The sequence below is a fragment of the Mauremys reevesii genome, linkage group 3, assembly GCF_016161935.1.
Source record: "Mauremys reevesii isolate NIE-2019 linkage group 3, ASM1616193v1, whole genome shotgun sequence".
NCBI lineage: Eukaryota > Metazoa > Chordata > Testudines > Geoemydidae > Mauremys > Mauremys reevesii.
The window spans coordinates 188,669,552-188,691,339 of record NC_052625.1 but is presented as its reverse complement, the minus strand read 5'-3'; the positions used below and the strand labels follow the sequence as shown (position 1 = coordinate 188,691,339).

Below are 21,788 nucleotides of genomic sequence, written 5' to 3'. Positions count from 1 at the left end.
GATTAACAATTGGAAACTCCTCCCCCATATTTTCCTACGCCCTCCATCTCCCTTCCCGCTCCATTTTTTATTTAGTGAACGTAGTGATTGTGAAATGCACACATTTGACCGCCCTGAAGTCTGAAGCCCTTTATTTTCCGACAGAAAAGGCAGTGGCAAGATTGGCGGAGTTTCTTCACTCCACTCTGCCAATGTACCTCGAACCTGACCTGGCTTTTCTACTTCTAGAGAAGAGATAGCAGAGTTGGTAACTCAGTGCATGGCTCATTCAGCATTTGGCTTATCCTCTGAGTCTGCCAATAGAGCCACTCAACGCTTATCCACTAGAGCCTAAACTGAGGTTGCTAATTGATCAATTGATTTCATGCAGAACACTGAATACTTACCCAGTGATGAAAACTGTCAGTTATCTTCCTGGGTCAGGATCTGGTATCCTAGGGGTGAAAGGCTCCATAGGCCATTAGCCTGATAACCTATCCTATTCTCCTTCCAACTTCCTCAAAATGTCACATTTCACAATATTACTTCATTATCTGGGTAACTGGGCAAATAGCTTTTGGGTATTACAGTGTTCTGCCCAGCAACTAAATACTCCTCTGTATAATGTTCAAATTTCTTCACAAGTTCTGAAGCCAATGTCAAGACCCACACTGCAGATTGCTTGTTTACAGTGAATATTGCTGGTCTTTGCATCTAGCATGCAGTATGGTGTGGAGCAAATGTTCAGTGTTTTTCATTAATCATCCTCATGCTTGTTCTGCTTGAAATGTACTCACTTTTGGCACATTCCATATGTAAGAAATCTTATAAATTAGTGACCTGATTCTGCTCCAATTAAAGTCAATGGGAGTAAGATCACATGTTATTATCATTACTGTAAGAATACCTATAAATACTCTGGTCATAACATTTCAAATTTCAACATTTTCTGCCAAAAGTTTTTGCAAAAAAATTCCTACTTTTTGACCATCTGTGGTTATAATATTATTTGATTAATAATAATTCTGAACTTTATAATAATGTTGGACCATGTCACACTCACTTTCCTTAGGTAAGTAGTTCTATTGATATCAGTAAGACCAGAATAGAGCCAAGAGGACATGGTCCATTGTGCATATTTTCAGGAGATAATATGTAGTCTCTCTTCTAAGGTCTGTATCTTCAGCTTGTGTAAACAGAACTGGAGAAAGAGCTGGTTGGATAAATGGTCCTCCCACCCTGTGGCAAATTTTTAATTTTTTGTAAAAATTATCTAAATCTGAACTATCCAAACTATTTTAGCCAAAATATTTCTGTTCCAGAATGTCACTGTAGTGCCTAGGAGTTGTAGTTTGGGTGCCTTGTGCTCCCATTTTCTTCTACAAGTTGGACTCCCTGGTTGGAATACTCTCCCCTATTGGTGAGGAGAGGCAGTGTATCATGGGAGTTAAATGGCCATAATGTATCTGAGGAGACAAAACCTGGCTGGGGAACCCAGTCCTTAGAGGAAAATAGAGATGTGAGGCAACCAAACTACCATTCCCATGAGAAAGAAATATTTTGGGTTTGGAGCATTCATTTTTTCAATGAAAAATCAAAGTTTTCCATGGAAAGCAGACACTTTTTCAATAAAAAAGTAATTCAGTTGAAAACCCAATATTCTGTTGAAAAATAGTTTTAACTAAAAATTCTCTACTAGCAGAAAGTGAGGAACTGGTTCAGATCTAGTTCGGTAAAATCGATGGAGCAGGAGACCTGGGTACTTGTTCCAGGCTTTGCTATTGACTTACTATGTGATCATGGGAAAGTCACATAATGTGTCTGTCTCTCAGTTTACCCATCGTTAATATGAGGAATATATTATTAATTATTCATATGTCCATAGCTCTTAGGGACCCTAGTCATAGACCAGGACCCCTACATCCTAGGTACTCTACAAATCTATATGACCTCTACTCCACCTGGACATTGTAAGATTACTTAAAGCACTCTTCGATCTTCACACAAAAACTGCTATACAAGTGCACGGTGCACACAGTCAGGGCCGGCTCCAGGCACCAGTGAAGGAAGCAAGTGCTTGGGGCGGCCACTAGAAAGGGACAGCAGTCCGTGTGTTGTTGGGGCTGCACGTCCAGGTCTGCGGCAGCAATTTGGTGGCGTGTCCTTCACTCCCTGTCTTCCGCTTCGGCACTTTGGCGGCAGCTCAATCGGGTGGGTTTTTTGTTTGTTTCTTTTTCGCCGCTTGGGGCGGCAAAAAAGCTGGAGCCGGCCCTGCACACAGTGTTACTTTAAAAATAAATTTTAAAAAATCTCCTGTATCTTTAAAAATATGAACCACATAGTTCTTCAGGAGTGATAGTAAGAGAAGGAGCAAACATGTGCTGTGTATGTTTTCAGGTTGAGCTGGAGGTCCCACAGCTGTGTAGCTTCATCCTGAAGACAAGCGAATGTACTCTGCGAGAGATGTCTGGTGTGGACGCTGAGGGAAAGACGCTCCTGAAACAGTCAAAGAACTCAGATGACTTTGCCAGAGCCATGGCCCAGTGAGCAAAAACTTACTAGAGCCTTTGCTAACAAACCCGTCCTTATTTAATTTGGGATAGACTATAACTTCACAACCTGCCCTGTCCTTTAGAAGGGGTGGTGTATGGCAGTGCTGTCCCAGACTTGGGAATGAACTGTGATGTTGAGAGAGCAGGAGGCTGAAGGGAGCTAGTTGCAATTCCTTGATTCAGAGCCACCTGTCTGTGGAACAATTTAGTGCTTCATGGGGACAGTCCTGAATTGTGTCACTGAAAGCCTGAGTGTAGCAGAGCTCAGCTCCCTGTCTCATCCACACTCTGGGCAGGTCTACACTACGGGGGAAAGTCAATCTAAGCTACACAATTTGACTTACGTTAGCAACTAACCACCAGGGGTTGATTTAGCTCTTCACTAGGCCTGCTAAATTGAGCCCTGGTGGATCGATCGCTGCAGCATTGATCCACCAGTAAGTGGAGACAAGCCCTCTGACACTGGAATGTTCACAGCCTGCTTCCTTCTCTCCTTCATATCAGGAGTGTAGGGAGTGCTGGTGTAGGAGTTAGTGTAGTCCACTCTGAGTTTTCTACCGGAGGAAAGTTCCCCTGAACATGAGGAATTGTCAAATGGCCGTGTCCAGCCACTTTCAGACTACTTTGCTTGGCTTACACAGCACAAAGTAACATTAGCCCACCTAAGCATACAGCCCAGGCTTCTGCTACTGACCTTTAATGTCCTTCACAATTTAGCTCCTTCCTACACTGGTAATTTATTGTGTCTGTCCCCTCTGGTCCACCAGTGAAACCAGCTTCCATTGCTTGGTTGTCCAGTGATGGAGAATCAACTGCATTGCTTGGTAGTCTGTTCCAATAGTTAATTACCCTTACTTTGAAAACATCACATCTTATTTCCTATCTGAATTTGTCTAAATTCAGCTACCAACCATTGGGTTTTGTTATGCATCTGCACACTACATTAAAGAGCAGCAAAGAGTCCTGTGGCACCTTATAGACTAACAGACGTTTTGGAGCATGAGCTTTCGTGGGTGAATACCCACTTCGTCGGATGCATGTAGCAGCCACTACATGCATCTGACGAAGTGGGTATTCACCCACGAAAGCTCATGCTCCAAAACGTCTGTTAGTCTATAAGGTGCCACAGGACTCTTTGCTGCTTTTACAGATCCAGACTAACACGGCTACCCCTCTGATACATTAAAGAGTGCTCTAATGTCAGAAATCTTCTCCCTGTATAGATACTTACAGATCCATCAATTTTACCTTTAGCCTTCTCTACTATAAACTCAATAGACTCAGCTCCTTAATCCTGTCACTATAAATTAGGTTTACCAGACCACAAATCATTCTTGTTGCTCTTCACTGAATGTCCTCAAAGTTTACAACATCTTATTCTTTAAGTGTATACACCAGAATGGAGGTGGTATTAATGGTCAGTAGTCTCCTACTCAGTATTCAAAGAGAAATAATATTAAGTAGAGTCATGGTTGGGGATAGTCTATACAGAATTGGGGGAAAGAACATAGCAATATAAAATAATATGCAGTGAACCCAAGATCACTATTTCTCATGAAAAAGGGCAAGGGAGAGATGCAGAAACTGGTTCATTAGGGAATATTTTAAATGCTGTTTTAAATTATTTGAAATGTGTGTGTTTGTACAGTCCTTGGCACAATGGAGCCCAATCTTGATTGGGGTTTTGGGGAGTCACATTAATACAAATGAATAATAATAAATAATTCTACATCTAGATATACATGGAGCATTTGGCAATAATCAAGATGGTAAGCTCTTGGCTAGCTTGTTTTTATTTTTGTCTCACATTTACTGTTTTTTTGGGGGGCAGGTATGAACTGAAATTTAGCACTCAGGATGGGAAGAAGGTCCAGCTGTATTCAGAGAAGGATGAACCAATGAACATTCTGAACATCAAGAGAGGGATCATCTCAGCACTTATGGTGCCAATGGAAACAGAAGACAATCTAAAAACAGTCTCCATGGTAGGAAGCTGAGCAACAGTTAATTTACTTCTTTAACAAATGCAGCAAAACCCACTAAGTGGGCCCTGTCCTGACGTTCTTACTCAGGCAATGGGATTTCAAACTAGACTTGAACTCTTTTGGTAACATGAACAATGATGTTAATTTTTCCTGCTCTCCAGGATACCATATATGGAAAGTGCGACAGTGAAGTTGAAGTCAAGGATAGGAAAGGGAACACAGCATCAGTTATTTCAATTAATAGAAACCTGAAAACCTGCGATAACTTCAATCCCATCAGAGACTATGTCAGCCCAATTGCCCTCATAAAGGGACTGGTAAGTACATCAGGGCATAATGTGATTTAAGAAAGTGCTTCATTATAGCTATTTTAGTTCTTCAGAATCTGACCCTCTGCCTTTGCTTCCTGCCATTAGTGGTAGTCAATGGAAAAATCTGAACTTTGGGAAATGCATATCATCTCAACTTCTTTCACATTGTTCTCACAAATACTGCAATGCGATGTGTTGTTTTTTGGTTTGTTTTTGTTTGTTTTTTAAGAGAATAGTTCGGAATAACTGATTTTATATATATATGTAATCATACTTTCCCATGGGCTTAATACGGTCAGGTGTGAGGCACCTTATAAGATCAGGCCCAAGGTTTTCTAGATAGCCCATTAAACTTTATTGGCCAAATCTTCCAACATGCATATGCCCATTGCATGTAACCAGCATATGTATGCAAGTAGCTTGATGTGCATGTGCATGCTGAAGTTTCTGCATGCACCAAGATAAATCCTTTGACAAGCCCCATCCTCAGAGGCACTCAGGGTATTTGTGCGTGCAAGTAGGCTGGGTGCAAACACACACACACACACACGCAAACACACACACTGGAAGATTTGGTCCTGGTACCGAATGCTCCTGTGCTTATTCTTTTAATGTTCGTTGCTGATGGAAATCTTTAAACCATTTGTAACTATGGAGTCCATAGGAGGACTGTGAAGTACATACACTGTTTTAAAGTGTCTAAATTATTCTGACCATTGCAAATTACTTCATAATGATAAGGGCCAGTGCTTAATTTGTGCCAGAGCTTGCCAGGGCTGAGCCCGGGCACCTCTAGGCTTGACAGTTCATAGCTCTGGCACCTCTGGGTTTGCTGCATCCCTTATGAATGTAAAAAAAAACACTTGAGCCCTAGCACCTAATTGTTTGAGCCCGGGCAACTTCTTTCATTACAAATTAAAAACTGATTTGGCCATGTCCTTTCCTGTTGGCTGTAAGGGCTCAGTCCTGCAGTACATTCTCAAGCAAACACCATAATGACTTCACTGATACTTAGGACAAGAGATCTTCAGTAGTGTTGGCTGTGAAGAGACTGCAGGATATGGACTGATATATTGGCACAGTTTTTCTTTAGACAAGGCTGTGATTTGATTATTAACCGCAGCACCACTCCCAATGTGCTGTCACTTTTAATGTTGCAGCTCAGTAAAAATACCCTTCAGAAATGTGCTTGCTTCACTAAAACAAAATATGCTAAATGTTCCTCAAACTATGTTTTACAGAACAGTCCACTAGCCACCCTGCTCAGCAGCAGTCAATCCTGTCAGTACACTATAGATTTAAGGAGAAAGCATGTGGCTGACGTAGACTGCAGAGAAAACCACCTCTTTCTGCCTTCCTCATACAAGTAGGTGGCATGTTATATATCGTTACCCTTCCTTTGTAAATAGTCATAAAGAATACTAATAGGTCAAATTCTGCCCTGATTTACTGCCCATGGATTCAGTACAATTGAAGCACAACTAATTCAGCCACAACTAAAGGACTGCATTTTTCTGTTATTTACTAGAAATCAGTATGGTATGATGGCACAAGTCACACAGACTCTGAAACTTCTTGAAACCCCCAAAATCAACAGCAGAAACTTTGATGAAGGTAGGTCTGCAGTACTGAAACATGTTTCCATTTCATCGTGGCACATTTCTGGCTTCCCATCTCGGCATGCACTCCTCATAAAACATGTACACTGACCAAATTAGATTAGCTTTGTTAAGAAATGCCTAACCACCTACAATAAAAAAAGCAGCATATCACCTTCAGGAAATAGCAATGGTGTGTATTCACCTATATGTGAAATAATTCTAGATATTGGGAGACAAATGCACTCTTCAGCTACATCAGTACCTATATAAAACTTCATAAAGATCCTGTTATTTAAACAGGAAGGATGCTTCAAGGAGTCAGAAACTAAAATGTCTCTGTGATGGCCTGCCCTTGTGGGCAGTGTTGCCTAGTGGTCAGGGTTCAGGCCCTTAGATATGCAGGGTGTGGGGCGGGGTGTAGGGGAGCCTGGGACCTCCCACTCCACCAGGCTCCAGCTCAGGGCCCTGTGAGGGCTATCAAAGGTCTGACATCCAGGAAATCCTTAAGGCTGCCCTCCCTAGGCAACCCACTGTGGTTCAAAGTTTGAAGTCTGTGACAAGAAGATGTGAAGGGGATCAGCTCACCACTGGGCACTTCCTCATGGCCGTGCTTTGCACAGCAGTGCTCTCTCTCTCTCAGGGCAGCAGCTGCCTCCTCCTGTGACTTGGCTCCCTCGCCAGGTCAGTCCCCAGTCTCTCACCAGTCAGGGTAGTCTGTACCCGTGGGGTACAAAAGGGGTGGAACAAAGACCCCAACTCATGACCCTCGAAAATGGAACAGGACCTTAAGTTCTAAGGGGTGTGACCAGGGGCGTGCACTGCAGGTATATTTGGGTCTGCTAAGGAGGAGGAGGTGGGAATGGGGAATAGGGGAATGGAGAACAGGGACACAGGCAAGGCTCTGCGGCGTCGGAGCCAGGAAGGTGGATGTGGTGTAAAGGCTCTGAGGTGCCGGAGAGGGGAAGGGGGATGCGGGGTAAAGGCTCTGCGGCGTCGGAGCTGGGAATGGAACACCAGGAAACAGACTCTGCCAGTGTGTAGAGCTATGAATATGCTTGCTTGGAACTAACCCCAATAAACACTGTATTGCCTGCACTGCAGACTTCTGGGCTTCTGCTTTCTGTCTGCATGACAAGAACCAGGGGAGAGGGTGAAGGGAAAGCCCTCTAACAGTCTTCCCTTCCCTCAGGAAGTTGCTGTTGGGAGAGTTCCTGCCTTCCCTCAGCCCTTTCCTCAGAAGCTGCAAGTTTCAGGTCCATTGTCTTCCCTGATTTGCCACCAGTGAGCTGTTCTGCTCCCTTTTAACTCCTCCTCCAGCCTGTTCATGTCTTGCAAGTGTGGCAGGGTGGGGCTAGCTGAGCTGCTCTGGGCTCCTGGCTGCCTGGTGTGGGGTTTGTAGATCACAGTCCTTACAGAAAGAAATAATGCTTTTCCTGTTTGTTAGATAAACTGGAAAAGAAAAGACTTTCCTTGGAAAGTGCTGATACCAAATCCCTCCGGCACGGAGACGCTGTGCTGAAGGTCCTCCAGGAACTGCAGAAGTTGTCAGCCTCCCAGCAGAACCAGCAGAGAGCAAGTCTTTTTTACAAATTTGTAACTGGACTTAGAGGCTTACACAATGACACTCTTAGGTCTCTTGTACTGAAGATGATGGAGACCTCAAGGTAATGTATAAAAAGTGTAGCTCTCGCATTGTGTAAACACAAAGCCTGGCAATGTTGAATCAAATTTAATTCCAGAGGTGATGTTCTCCTGTAAACAGTTTTAATCATACCCTAAAGTAATATCTTAAATGCTGTAATAGTTGGACATTGAGAAAGACCGCTAAAAGTATGTTTGAGGGAGAGACGGAAAGCTATTTAAATGTTATCCCACAAACAAACAAGTCCAGTGTGGTAATAATTTACTTCAACAGGTTTATTCTTACCTTCCACAAGATAGTAATATTTTTCATTTGCTCATTAACTGTTACTTTGATATATATAAATGCTAGTATATTTTGAGGGGAGGAGACTCCTAAGTGTAAATCGCACTGCTCAGTATTATATGGGATCAAATCCAGAACTTGTACCAATTCTCCCTTAAATGGTCATGTAATAAATGCTGCACAACAGCATAATAAGCCTTTATCACAGATGTCAGCGGTCGCCCTGTGACTCCTCCCCTCTGCTCCCCCACGAATAGGTTACTACTATGAGATAAACCTGGATTAGACCTTGGGTAGGCTATTCAGGGAAAGGATGTGTTAACATGCACTGATTGCAAGCCTTGGCACCAGGTGCTACCACTACCAAATCTCCAGTTGTGGAGAGCAAATTTTTGGAGGTCCAGGAGTGGGGCACAAATCTACTGCTCCACCATTTCCCTCCTGGCTGCATTTTATTCCATTACACATAGGCAGAAAAAAAGCAGCTTCCGTTTAACTCATGTTACACTGTCTGAGGATTGTGACTGGTTTGTGGATGAGCGGAGGGTGAGATGGTTCAAGAGAGAAACATGTGACTACATGTCTTGGTTGTTCTGTGCCTAGCACAATGAGTTCCTGGGACACGATTTGGGCTCCTAAGTGCTACAATAATACAAACAATGAATAGTAATAACAGTTCATAGCTGGTTATGATATTAGCATAATTTGTAAAAATAATACGATTTTAACTGATTTTTAATGGCCATTTGTGTGATTTATTTTGAGACACACAGAGGTATATGGATATATCACTCGCACTAGAACGCATACAAATCTGGATACAGACACAGAATACATAGGTATAAAAGATATTGATGAGATGGAGAAGGATACGCCTGAACCAAAACCCCAGTTCCAAACCCTCCTCTGGACTTTGTGGAAGTTTGGATCTAGATTTGAACTTCAGGTTTTGGACTAGTCTCTACAGAGGACCTGACTGGAAAACTCTGACTCTGAGCCACTCCAGATTTCAGAAAGTTCTGATTTGTGATTTGAATCTCAAATCTGAATTTCATGACTCCATAGAGACCTAAAAACATTTCTGTTGTAGAAAATATCTATCTTCATTTGAATATAGTTTTAACACACTGGCTGCACATTTCTTTCTAATATGCAACATGGACATATACTCAAGAACATTGGACTAATGTCAATAATCTCTTTCCCTTTCAGTTCCATCACAGTGCAGGGTCTGATTCAGTGCGGTACCCCAGATTGCATGGGTTCTATACTTCAAATAATAAGAACTGGAAATATTGATCCTCTGGTGGCGGACGCAGTCACATACAGCCTTGGACTCCTGCCTTTTCCATGTACCAAAAGAATACGGGAAATTCTTAACATGGCCCAGTATCAGCAAAGTCGAGCTACTTTTTATGCTTTAAGCCATGCTGTTACCAAGTGAGTATATGTACATATACGTGTACAGAAAAAAAAATGTTAGGACAAACTCTGAAACAATCATTATTTGGAGATTTAATCATTCAGATTATTATGTTTGTGCAAATTGACTTAGAAAAAGATTCCCTACACACACCTAAGTAAGGTGTTTCTAATGGTTTTTGGTTCATTTCTGTCTTCCCTTAGTTTCTACGAGGACAAGAAAACTGTGACACAGGAAATAATGGATGTTGCAAACTTTATGGAGTCAATGATTGGCAATGAGTGCTCTGGGAATGACGAGTTAACCTACCTCACACTTAGGGTATTTTAATTTGCCTCTCTCTTTATATGATCTATTATTTTAAAATCACAGCATGCAGTATAACATTCTTATTGATTGGGGAAATATATGTATTGCCTTGTTTTCATAATTCACAGGCTATTGGAAACATGGGCAAGGCAATGGAGGTTGCTAATCCAAACCTGAAATCTGCTCTGAAGACATGTATCAAAAGTGAAGTTCCATCAATTTCTGTTCAGAAAGCAGCCATCCAGGCACTGAGAAGAATGACTATTACTGATGAGGTAAATCAATCTTGTATAGTTCTAGCTCATCTCGGTTGTATGCTTCTAGTTAATGGTTAAACAAAGCAGGCTTTCTCCATCCATGAATATTTTATGCTATTTCCCCATTATCTATTCCCCAGCCTTTCTTTAGAACCCCTTCCTTGATTTTTACCGGGGCTGATACTCCTCTCACAGCAGCATTCTCAATGGGCCAGATCTTTAGCATGTGTGAATTTGCATAGCTCCATTGTTTTGCACCTGCTTTACACAGGTTTAATTATGTGAAAGGAGAATTGGATATGTCCATTGCTATTGGACGGTGTCTTCAATGAAGTAATTACAATGAGGATGTGGCCCAGTGACTTCAAGAGCGTTACCTCTGATTTACACAGGTTTAATTACAGTCAGAGGAGAAGAATCAGGCTCATTGCTTTTACTGGGTGGATATTTGTTCTGGTAGTGTTGCCTAGTGGGTAATTCACTAGACAAACACCTAGGTTCTATTTCTGGTTCTACCACTGGCCTTCTGGGTGACCTTGGGCAAGTCAGCCTCTCTCTGCCTCATTTTCTCTATCTCTACAATGGGGATAATGGTACTGACCTCCTTTGTAAAGTGTTTTGAGATCTATAGATGAAAAGCACTGTATAAGAGCTAGATATTATTTGTATTTGCACTACAGCAGCATCAGGTTTGTTTAACCTACACGGGTTGCATCGTGCTAGACAGAAATGTAGAAAAAGCCAGTTCCATCTCCAAAGAGCGTACAGGACCTTTTTTCACATTTTAAATAGTTGTTAAGATGTTGTACATCACCCCAAACATTTCAGGGAATACAACAAAGAGTCCTGTGGCAACTTGTATTCACCCATGAAAGCTTATGCTCCAGTACTTCTGTTAGTCTATAAGGTGCCACAGGACTCTTTGTCGCTTTTTACAGATCCAGACTAACACGGCTACCCCTCTGATACATTTCAGGGAATGTTTTTTTTGTGTACTATGAAGGTGAAGTAATCAGAATTACTATGCGATATATATGAAATAAGTAGAGCTGGTTGGGAAATGATTTATTTTTCCCTAAGAAAAATGTCAAGCAAAAAACTTTTTCATTTTTCATCTAAAGTTTTCTTCAGAAGTTTTTGGCCTTTTGTTGACAAAATAAAAACTAAAAATGTTTTGGTTTTCAACAACCAACAAACAACAGTTTTCATTTTCAGTTGCCACAAACCAAAATGAATTTCAGTTTTGACAAAAGCAGATTTTGTTAATGAAAATTTCCATCAAAACAAAGTTTTAATGATTTTTTTTACCAGTCCTAGAAATAAGTAGCTTCCCTGCTCTATAACTCCAGTAAAGTTGCAACAAAGTTACACAGGTGTGATTAAGGGAATCATTTGACCCAACATGTTCCAATCAGACACTGGCAATATCATCTGCTAGCCAGATTATCAGTGCACTAATGTACCTTTCATTGTTGGTACAGGACCGTACTGTGCTTCTGAAAGCTTTTCAAAATGCCGATGCTCCAGTTGATAAACGTCTGGCAGCCTATCTCATGCTGATGAAAGGTCCTTCCGCATCTGATCTCAACAAGATCACTAGAGCGCTCCTAAGGGACAAAAGTGAACAAGTGAAAAGCTTTGTTGCTACCCACATTGCCAACATCTTGGACTCTGAGGAAGTAGGCATCGAAGAGTAAGTACAATTAAATTGTATGTTGTTGACATGGAATGAAGTTCTAAGCCTAATTGGAATGGTGAACTGAAATAGCCTCAGTTAAACAATTTAAAGTCAGAGAGCCAGATAATCAGCTGGTATAAATTGGTGGCTTCAATACAGATATACCATCTTACTCCCACTGAGGTTCTGGCTCTTACCCTTGCTTTTTCTACATGAACAAGTGCAGAGCATTCACTAAATACAATCAAGACAAGTGGCAGAAGAAATCATTATTGTTTGAAGACTAGCTGATTTCTGGAATGTTTACTAACTGTATTCCAATTAATTTCCTTTTTCTTAGTCTTAAAAACAAAGTAGAAGAAGCTCTTAAAGGATCTCAGATTCCAGCAGCCAATGACTTCAGAAAGTTTTCACAAAATTATCAGATTTCCAAACGTATTTCCCTGCCCGGGAATGATCCTGTCTCAGCCAAAATAGAAGGAAATCTGATATTCGATCCAAACACCTACATTCCTAAAGAAACCATGCTAAAAACTACTCTGCAGTTGTATGGACTTAGCCCAATGGATATCTTTGAGGTACAACAGATGTCAAATCATTACATTATTATTCAGTATTTACATATTTTCTTTCTGTTTGCTTATACTGACTTGCAGTGACTAAATATATTAGTTTTATAAGCATCAAGATCCAGATCTAAACCCCACTGATGTTAAAAGGAGCCCTGCCATTGACATCAATGGGCTTTGGAGCAGACTGGCCCTTTCTTGGCACTCATTACCACTGTGAGCATTTCAGGCTTAGGTTGAGTCATTCAAGATCTCATTAAGCATAAAATTCACCCCTTTGCAAAAGCCCCACTTGAAGTGCATGCACCCTAATGTCACACTTGAGCACTCATATTAGGGTTTAGAAGGGATGTAAGCAATTCATAGGTCTTGTGCTGATGCTCTGCAAGGGGGTGAATTTCACCCAAAGAGAGATCAAACGCTCTGCTCCCCAGCTGCAGGCATGTGCCTTCTCTAAAGCTTTCTGTCATTGCAGTTTACATTTTAAAATGTACCATTTTTTTCACCAGAGAGTCTCTTTGCTGTAAAACTCCCTAGAAGCAGGGAATCTGTCTCAGTCATTACATTGTCTTCTTGTGTTTCAGATTGGCATGGATGGGAAGAGTTTCGAGCCAATGCTAGAAGCATTGTTTGGGCAGAAAGGGTTCTTTCCCGACAGTGCCAGTAAGGCTTTGTACTGGGTTGACGGCAGAGTTCCAGAGCATGTCTCCAAGGCGCTCTTTGACTATTTTGGTTACTCCAAGGATGACAGACAGGAACAGGTATACTTTCAGACTTTTCTTTAGACAGTGTTTTATAAATATTTTGCACACGCATTTATCTGTGTGCAGTACTTTCCGGCATGTGTAACGTATTGTATATCTGGAGCATTGCCCTCTCGTGGTTAATTTACAGAAGATAAAATCCCTAGTTACACCTAACTAAAGGTGATTTTCCTTTATTGAATTCCGTAGAATCCTTTGTTTTAGGAACCAAAGTTCCAGAGTTCTGTCTCCAATAAGGGTATCTGTGCAGATCAGCTGGTAGCCATTATGTAATTGTACTGGGTGTATCAAATTCTCAGACTTGTTACAAGGGGATTTTATTTTGTGGTACTTTTTGATTGAATTCTCAGGATGTGATGAAAGGAATAATGCTGAACTTTGAAAAACTGATAAAAGAAATGGGAAACAATGAAGCTCCTGAAGGTAGGGCCTACCTCCGAATCCTGGGAGAAGAACTTGGGTATATGAAACTCAACGATCTCAACATACTGGGAAATTTGATTATAAAGAGCATTAAAACTCTGCAGGCCATTCCAGAGAAGGTATGTTTCTGAAGTGCAGAATGAAAATATTTCACATTAGGTTTTTCTATCGGATATTTTTATATTTATCTTCCAAATAAAGCACAGATATTTGAATGGAGTACTAGTCACTTAAAAAGAAAATTACTTAAAATGTAGTGTCAAAATTTAGCCAAAAAAAGACAAAGGCCCTATCCCCAAAGTTATTTAGGTGCCTAACTCCCATTGAAACAAATCCATCTAATGGGAATTAGGTATCTAGATACCTTTGAGAATCTGGACCTAAAATAATTGTGTATCTCGACAACAGAAGAATGTGAGATTCATGATAATGTCTTCAATACATGATTATCTCCGTATCTTTATTCCATTTGATTTCACATGCTGTGGATCTAATCCACCAATGAGATCCACGCAGAGTCCCAGAGAAGCCAGTGGGGGTCTGCTGAGACACAAGGATGCACCTATTGACTCCAAAAGGATCCCATTGCAGGATTGAGACCAACATGGGAGTAATCCCTAAAATTTTAATGTTTGTCCATGTGCTATATTGCTAAAGTGTTAATGAAGGTAGAATGTACAGGAATATTTTAAAATGTTTTATAATATTGAAAAGGAAAGGAAATGTATTGCACTTTAGGGATATTGGGTGAAATCCTGCCCCCATTGAAGTCAGTGGGAGTTTTACCGTTGACTTCAGTGATGCCAGGATTTCACCCTTCTACCTAATCTGACCCACTTAGGTAATTATATTACACCTATCACCATGTAATCAGATGGTCACTATTGTTTCCTCAGATTTAGGTGAAGAAATTATATTTATTTTTCTTAAAAGTCGGATTTTGACAAATGTTCTTTGTGAATATTTTTACTTGTGCCTCATAAATTAATATTTTTGTGCCATCTTGGTCTCTGTACTGTATAAGAATTATAGTCTTAGATTATGTGATTATGATTAAAGGATATTTTAAAAGGTCCTTTATACCTCATTTTAGGATTCATTTTAGTGTTACAAAGCCTACATTAAAGTATTTAATTGTTTAATGTTTCCTTATTTGATTCACAGATTGTGCAGGCCATTTCAAAAGGTACAGAGGGTGACTTATTTGTTCACTACATCTTTATGGACAATGAATTTGAGCTCCCAACCGGAGCAGGATTGCAGCTCCAAGTTGCTTTCTCTGGAATTGCAACTCCTGGAGCCAAGGCTGGGGTGAAGATTCAACCAAAGAATGTGAGTCTTAATTCCTGTCATGATATTATATCCCCCTAACAAGTGTGCCATCTCCTTTGGGAATAAAGCAGAAATATTGCAATTTGTCAAAGACAATACAGAATATTCCAGAAACAAAGATTAAATTATTAATTACAATGCTTCCAGGTTGTCATTGGGTGAGGGCAATATTAAACTAACAAATTGAACAAAACAAATATTAAAATATACCTGAGTTTTATATAGCTATCTAAGATTATTCATCCAAATTAACCCAAGTTAGTATGCTAACTTCCCTGAAATCCTGAGTCACCAGAAATAGGTTTGGAACAAAATCTCCAGTCCAAACACCTCTGAAATTTGGGGCTGTAAATTTTTGAATCTGCATCCAGATTTTGCATCTGGCCTCTATTTTGGTAATCAACCAAATTAAAACCTTGAGCCTGAGTGCTCTTATACACTGAGAAAGTTTAGCTAGATCTTTGGACCCATTCCTATTTGTCAAACCTCTTACTCACTGGAGCTTAGTATAATCCTCCCACTGTGGAAAAGTCTCTTCTGACAGGATTTAAATTGCATGAGGCTCTCCAAACAGCCAATTTTTATTCAAAGTCTCTCTGCAGGTGGAACAGCTTCAACTATAAAGCAAGTTCATTGTCCCTGAGTTATCTCCCCCCATATTTGCTGCCCCACAAATATCACTTCCTTTTTCCTTCAGATTCTATAGTGTGTCTTAGTGACCAAACTTTACTGAATAATAACATTAATTTGATAAATTAACCTACCAATATCTAGATCTAGTCAATCAATAAGAATGAGAACATTACTCTTACATTGATATTATCAGAACTAAATGATGTTCTTTGGGGAATGAATATATATAATTTTATCTTTTCCCCATAGATGCAAGCAGACCTGGTCATTAAACCCTCGATGGCAATTGAGTTTATAACTCATGTGGGAGCAAACATCCCAGCATTTGCTAGAAGCGGCGTGCAGATGATCTCCAAAATATACCATGAGTCTGGAATAGAAGCCCGAGTTGGTTTGAGAACCGGACAATTAAAACTCAGCATCCCTGCTCCAAAGACCCCTACCAAGCTCTTCAGCTTCAGGTGTTTGAACCTGGATAAGAATATTTGCTCTTTCAAGATTGCATCCTCCTTTCTCTCTTGCTTTTTTGCTTCTGAATGATAAATATTGTACTGGATTTTATTTTGATGGTGGTTGGCTTTTTTGTTTTTGTTTTGGATTTCTTTCTTTATTTGTTTGTTTGTTTTTTGCTTTTCTGGAAAATGACTGCTACTGTAAAGCTAGGATAACTTCCTTCTCAGTGTAACGTAGTAGTCAGAGCAGACTAGGGCCCGGGAGTAAGGCCTGAAAGATTCCTGAATTTGTTACTCACTTTCATAATATTTGCCTGTTTATGCTTCAATTTCCCCTTTTATAAAATGTTGGCAATAACAATGCAAATCTATGTGATAGGGTGATACTTAATTATCATAATCACTTTGAGATTCTAAGATGAAAGGATCTGTATGCATGCAGATTATTTATTATATAATAATTATTAATGCATAATTTTATCATTTTCTCACTACTTGCTACTTCCAACGCTTTCTGTTACTTAAGCTTGTAATAGGTATATTTTTTCAGAAGGTTTTCACTTGAAAAGTAATCTCATAAATAGGATTTATCAAATAACAGTAATATTTAGATACATGTCTTGAGAGTAACTAGACTTATTTTTCTTTTCCAGTAACACATTATATTTGGTCTCTCCAACCAAAACTGAAGTGATTCCACCTCTGATTGAGAACAGAGAGTCGTGGACGTCTTGCAAACCTTTTTTCGTTGGTCTAAATTACTGTACTAAAGTAGCTTACTCTAATGCCAGCTACACAGATGCAGCACCATACTACCCACTGACTGGAGAAAGCAGGTCAGTCGTGTCATCCTTGACTGTATCTATTTTTTGTCTGCCCCACAAAAGTCAACCATCCCTATTATGGCTGCAGTACATACTGCTTTTTTTTCATGTACTTTAATTAAAGACAGGCAGGATCAGCTCAGAAACAAGATGGTTGGGAACTGACGTGATTTTTACCATTTGCTATACTAATTGGATTTGTTAGTTACTAGTATTGGTGACCTTTTCCCCATTCTTTAGGATTGAAATTGAAATACAGCCTACAGGATCAGTACAGGAATACTCTGCAAGTGCAAACTATGAGCTACAGAGAGAGGAAAATGGCCTTGTAGACACTTTGAAATTTACCACTGAGGCAAAAGGTAAGAATCTAAAGAACAATCAGACTTAGCTCATCTTTGAATTGTGACAATGCCATGAAAAAAAATCAGATTAACAAAATTAGGATTGCTATTTACAACCTACAATACAAAACAATCTTTGTACCCAAACCTGCAAACGTGTGTCCTCAGTTTTATGTACATGAGTAGTTCCAGTGCACAGGTGTTATAAAGGACCATAGCTATGTTTTGTATCTCAAAATGTTTTGCTATGTTAAATAATAAAATTACCTTGATACATGAAAGCAATAAAGAAGGGAAATTATGAGGCACCATATAAGCAAGAGGAAAGATACATTGTTAGCTGAAATATGAAAATAAATGGTTAGTCAATAATGCACAGAAATACTGAAAATCTGTTACAGAAAAAAAGAGTTGAACCAACATCAAATTGTATGGAGAGACAAACTGAAGAAGATCAGTGATAGATAAAGAGAGAGAGCAAGCAGAGAGGTAATTAGAGACAATATAGCATCTCCAGTAGGTTGGATGGAATCTCTAGAAATCTGAAAGAACAAGGAGAGCAAATTTCAACTTGTGTACTCAAATTGTTCTCTTCACTGTCTGCTTTAGATATTTGGGGTAATGCTATTTTCAGATGCTCATTTTTTTTCATTCTTCCTTCTATAAAAACCTAAAAAGACATAATTAATGGTGCATTTTTCAGGTGTAAGACAAAGTGAGGCCACGCTGACCTTCAGATACAATAGAGACAAGAAGATTTTGACCAGTGATGTCCAAATTCCAAATTTTGATATTGACTTTGGTACCAACTTCAGAGTCAATGATGAATCCACTCTGGAAAGGAGGGCATATACCTTTATCTTAGACATCAGTAACAAGAAGATTCCTGAAGTTACTCTTACTGGTCGCATAAGGTAATCCCGACATCCTGTTAGACTTTCCGAATATTTTGAAACTAGGTAACTGAATATTTTATTAACAGTAGGGTTTTCAAGAGTATGTTCTTCTAGATTAGGGGTCGGCAACCTTTGGCATGTGGCCCATCAGAGTAATCCGCTGGTGGGCTGCGAGACATTTTGTTTATGTTGACTGTCCACAGGCATGGCCGCCTGCAGCTCCCAGTGGACGCGGTTTGCCGTTCCCGGCCAAGGGGAGCTGAGGGAAGTGGTGCAGGCCACAGGAACATGCTGGCTACCACTTCCTGCAGCTCCCATTGGCTGGGAATGGCGAACTGCAGCCACTGGGAGCTGTGGGGGGCTGTTCCTGCAGACAGGCAACATAAACAAAATGTCTCACAACACGCCAGCGGATTACCCTGATGGGCCACATGCTGAAGGTTGCTGACCTTTGTTCTAGATACACAGAGATTGTCCGTCATCTACGTGCACCATGTGACTTCTCTCTCCCTTCACTCAAATCCCTGTTTAAAACACACTTCTACCATAAAGCCATTCATCTATAATCCACCACAGATAAATAAAAAGAAAATAAGTACAATCTAGCTTCAGAATGGATTCTTCACACTATATATGACAAATATAATTTCAGTTACAAATTCATTGAGGTAATTCCTGTATCTTCTGTTATACTGGTAGAGTGTCAAGTGTGCCATTGGCACTCAATAAATAATAAGAATAAAAACATCAAAGAGCTATCGATAAGAATTCCTCTCTTCATGATAAGAATATTTCCTGTAGCATCTATGGAAGAGTTTATAATTAATGGCAGTTTTCCCTTGATCCTAAAATTATCTGCCTCACAGATCCACAGTGAAGTGAATTGTTCACACTCTTTAATACCCTTCATTCTTCAACAGAATTCTCTTATTTTAATGCTGCCCCATGGATGTTCCTCATGCAGAGCTGCCTTTAACACCAGTGGCATTAACAAAGTTCAAGGACCTTGATTCCCTTTCATTTACACCAATGTAAAATCAGGATTAAGTCTACTCAAGCCAGCAAGTTACAAAGGGGTACAATGCTTAAGTTAGAGGAGGATCGGACTCAGTAGTAGACTATTGCCCATAGATGGCCAAATGCTTTAGTGTTTACTCAGTTGTTAGATAAAACTACTATTGATGTGAATGGGAGGTTTATCCTGAGTAAGGATTTTCGTATTTGGCCTATATATACCTGGACAGAAAGAGCTCCATAATAGTATTATAATAATTTTCCTACATCAGTGAAGTCCCAAGGAAATCAACGGGATTTCAGAGCACTAATCAGCTCAGGGGTCAAGTTCCTAGGTCCAAATAAACCCATTCCTTGTAAGACCTAGAATTCCTTTTTCCAGTTTTAATTATAATTGTTCCTGAAAAAGTGCCAGCCATAATATAGCTAAACTGGTGATTGCTCATGTTTGCTACTATTTTGCTTTCACAGATATGATGGGAAGAAAGATGCAATGCTGGGAGGTGTCATTTCTATCCCTCGCCTACGGACTGAACTCATAACTGAAGCGTTGCTTCATCATTCACTGAACAGGGTTTCTCTTCAGATGGACTCATCTGCAACGGTTTATGGGAACTCGATTTCAGAGAGAGTTGTTTTCAGATATGGTATGGGCATTTATCATGGTGTAGAAACTTCATCCATTTGTGAAAATGATACATGTAATCTCCTGTTACATCCGTTATCTAGTACATCTGTATACACTATGAGCCATACAAGAGTAACGTGATTTTGTTAATTTTTAATCCTCCCCCTCCCTTGAACTCATGATTTTCAGATAATGAGAAGATTGAACTAGAGTGGAATTCAGGCACCAGCACGGCAGTGAAAAAGATGTCTGCCAACTTCCCTGTTGACTTTGCAGACTACCCGAAGGCTTTACAGAAGCATGCCAATGAGCTGCTGGATCGTAAAGTGGCTAATACAGATATGACATTGCGGCACATTGTCTCACAATTCATCATGGTAAGTGTGAATACTTATTCTAAAAATATTACAGCTTGATCATGCAACCCTGAGGAGCGGTCCAACACATTTTACTAGGACTACTTGTGTAATCACTAGGGTGTGTAAGGGTTGCATTATCAGGTCCATCTGCTCCTCTCCAGAAAAGCACTCAATCTTGTGCTTCACATTAAGCACATGGGTAGTCCCACTGGCTTAAAGCTAACACTTATTTCACACTACTCTGGAAAACACATCCACTGTGTCATTGCAGGCAACCCGTACCTGGCTGCAGAAGGCATCCAAGGATGTTCCTTATGCCCAGACTTTACAAGATAAGCTAAATGGACTGCAGGAACTGAACATTCAGACAATGGGGCTGCCTGTTATCACCATTCCAGAGGAACTCTTCCTGAAAAGGTAAACGGAGAAATGAGAGCAATCACCATAGGGGACTGAAACTGGAAACTTTCTCATGTATTTCTTATTTAAAATATGATTGGACTTTGTTTTAGACAATAGCACATAATGACCATAACAAAGAATTGTAAGAGCAGAGATATATAATTATGTTTACTAAATGGCATACATAATTAATGTGTACGGGCCAATCCTCAGCTAGTGACATTTGCCATAGCTCCATTGAAGCCAATTTACACCAGCTGAAGATCCTGCCCATCGCATATAACTATATCATGCACTCCATATCCCTTAGCAGAAAACAAATTGTTTTTCCTTCTGCTTTCTTTCACTGTGGTAACATGAAGCTCATATTAGGTACAAGCATCTTCATTGCTTTCGGTCTGTACATGGGCTGAATATGGGTTAGGAACCAAGTGATCTTTCTCCTACAGTCTTACCAGCTATGCCCATTATTATAATAGTGGCTAATTCTGCTGCCCTACACTACATTTTTGTTAACCATTTCCGATTCAGTGCCTCTGGTTTATCAGCCATTTCTTAAAAATCACAACTTTGTATTTGGAGTTCCATGACTTTCAGATTGCTCCTTGGTGCCATTCACTTCCATTCAGCAGCACACATTCTGCCTAGCTAAGCTATTTGTCTTGGAGTGTACACCATACTCACCCGTGTGGTATCTGACTGTCATTTAGGACCATATTTTATATAACATATTTTCTGATGCCCCAAAGGTACTAATACATTTCCAAATCTTATGCTTCAGTAAAACTGTTTTGTAGACAGTCATATGTGCCAATGGACTTTGTCAATATTTTCTCTAATTTTGGAGTATAGCTGATAGAATAATTCATTACAAATAATGCTGTTTTACTATTTGCAAATTATTTATGAATCAGTCTTGATTACAGCAAATGTATCTATTATTTGTTAATATTCACAGAACAGTTTATGCAAATAATTTCAGCCTATGGTGTTGGAAACTGTTCAATTTAACTATTTGGTATTCATTGAGCTGTGCAGTGGATCATTAAATTACGAGTATTAATATTCTGGTAGCACATAAAGATTCCAACCCTGGTTGCTCTAGCCACAGAGCACACGTAAAATA

The 21,788-nt window shown here is 39.9% G+C and overlaps 1 protein-coding gene across 1 annotated transcript in view; it reads left to right on the top strand.

Annotated features, from left to right (window-relative positions):
• Positions 1-21,788, top strand: part of APOB (apolipoprotein B) — a 47,303-nt gene that overhangs the window by 7,582 nt on the left and 17,933 nt on the right. The window contains exons 4-24 of the mRNA XM_039529832.1: positions 2,377-2,522; positions 4,363-4,516; positions 4,678-4,833; positions 6,069-6,193; positions 6,356-6,441; positions 7,873-8,092; positions 9,568-9,795; positions 9,982-10,099; positions 10,216-10,362; positions 11,826-12,037; positions 12,363-12,600; positions 13,176-13,352; positions 13,706-13,897; positions 14,943-15,110; positions 15,993-16,204; positions 16,849-17,031; positions 17,260-17,381; positions 18,067-18,277; positions 19,745-19,920; positions 20,091-20,278; positions 20,532-20,677. Coding sequence (XP_039385766.1) covers positions 2,377-2,522; positions 4,363-4,516; positions 4,678-4,833; positions 6,069-6,193; positions 6,356-6,441; positions 7,873-8,092; positions 9,568-9,795; positions 9,982-10,099; positions 10,216-10,362; positions 11,826-12,037; positions 12,363-12,600; positions 13,176-13,352; positions 13,706-13,897; positions 14,943-15,110; positions 15,993-16,204; positions 16,849-17,031; positions 17,260-17,381; positions 18,067-18,277; positions 19,745-19,920; positions 20,091-20,278; positions 20,532-20,677 — 3,605 coding nt within the window. The remainder of the gene's footprint in view (positions 1-2,376; positions 2,523-4,362; positions 4,517-4,677; positions 4,834-6,068; positions 6,194-6,355; positions 6,442-7,872; positions 8,093-9,567; positions 9,796-9,981; positions 10,100-10,215; positions 10,363-11,825; positions 12,038-12,362; positions 12,601-13,175; positions 13,353-13,705; positions 13,898-14,942; positions 15,111-15,992; positions 16,205-16,848; positions 17,032-17,259; positions 17,382-18,066; positions 18,278-19,744; positions 19,921-20,090; positions 20,279-20,531; positions 20,678-21,788) is intronic.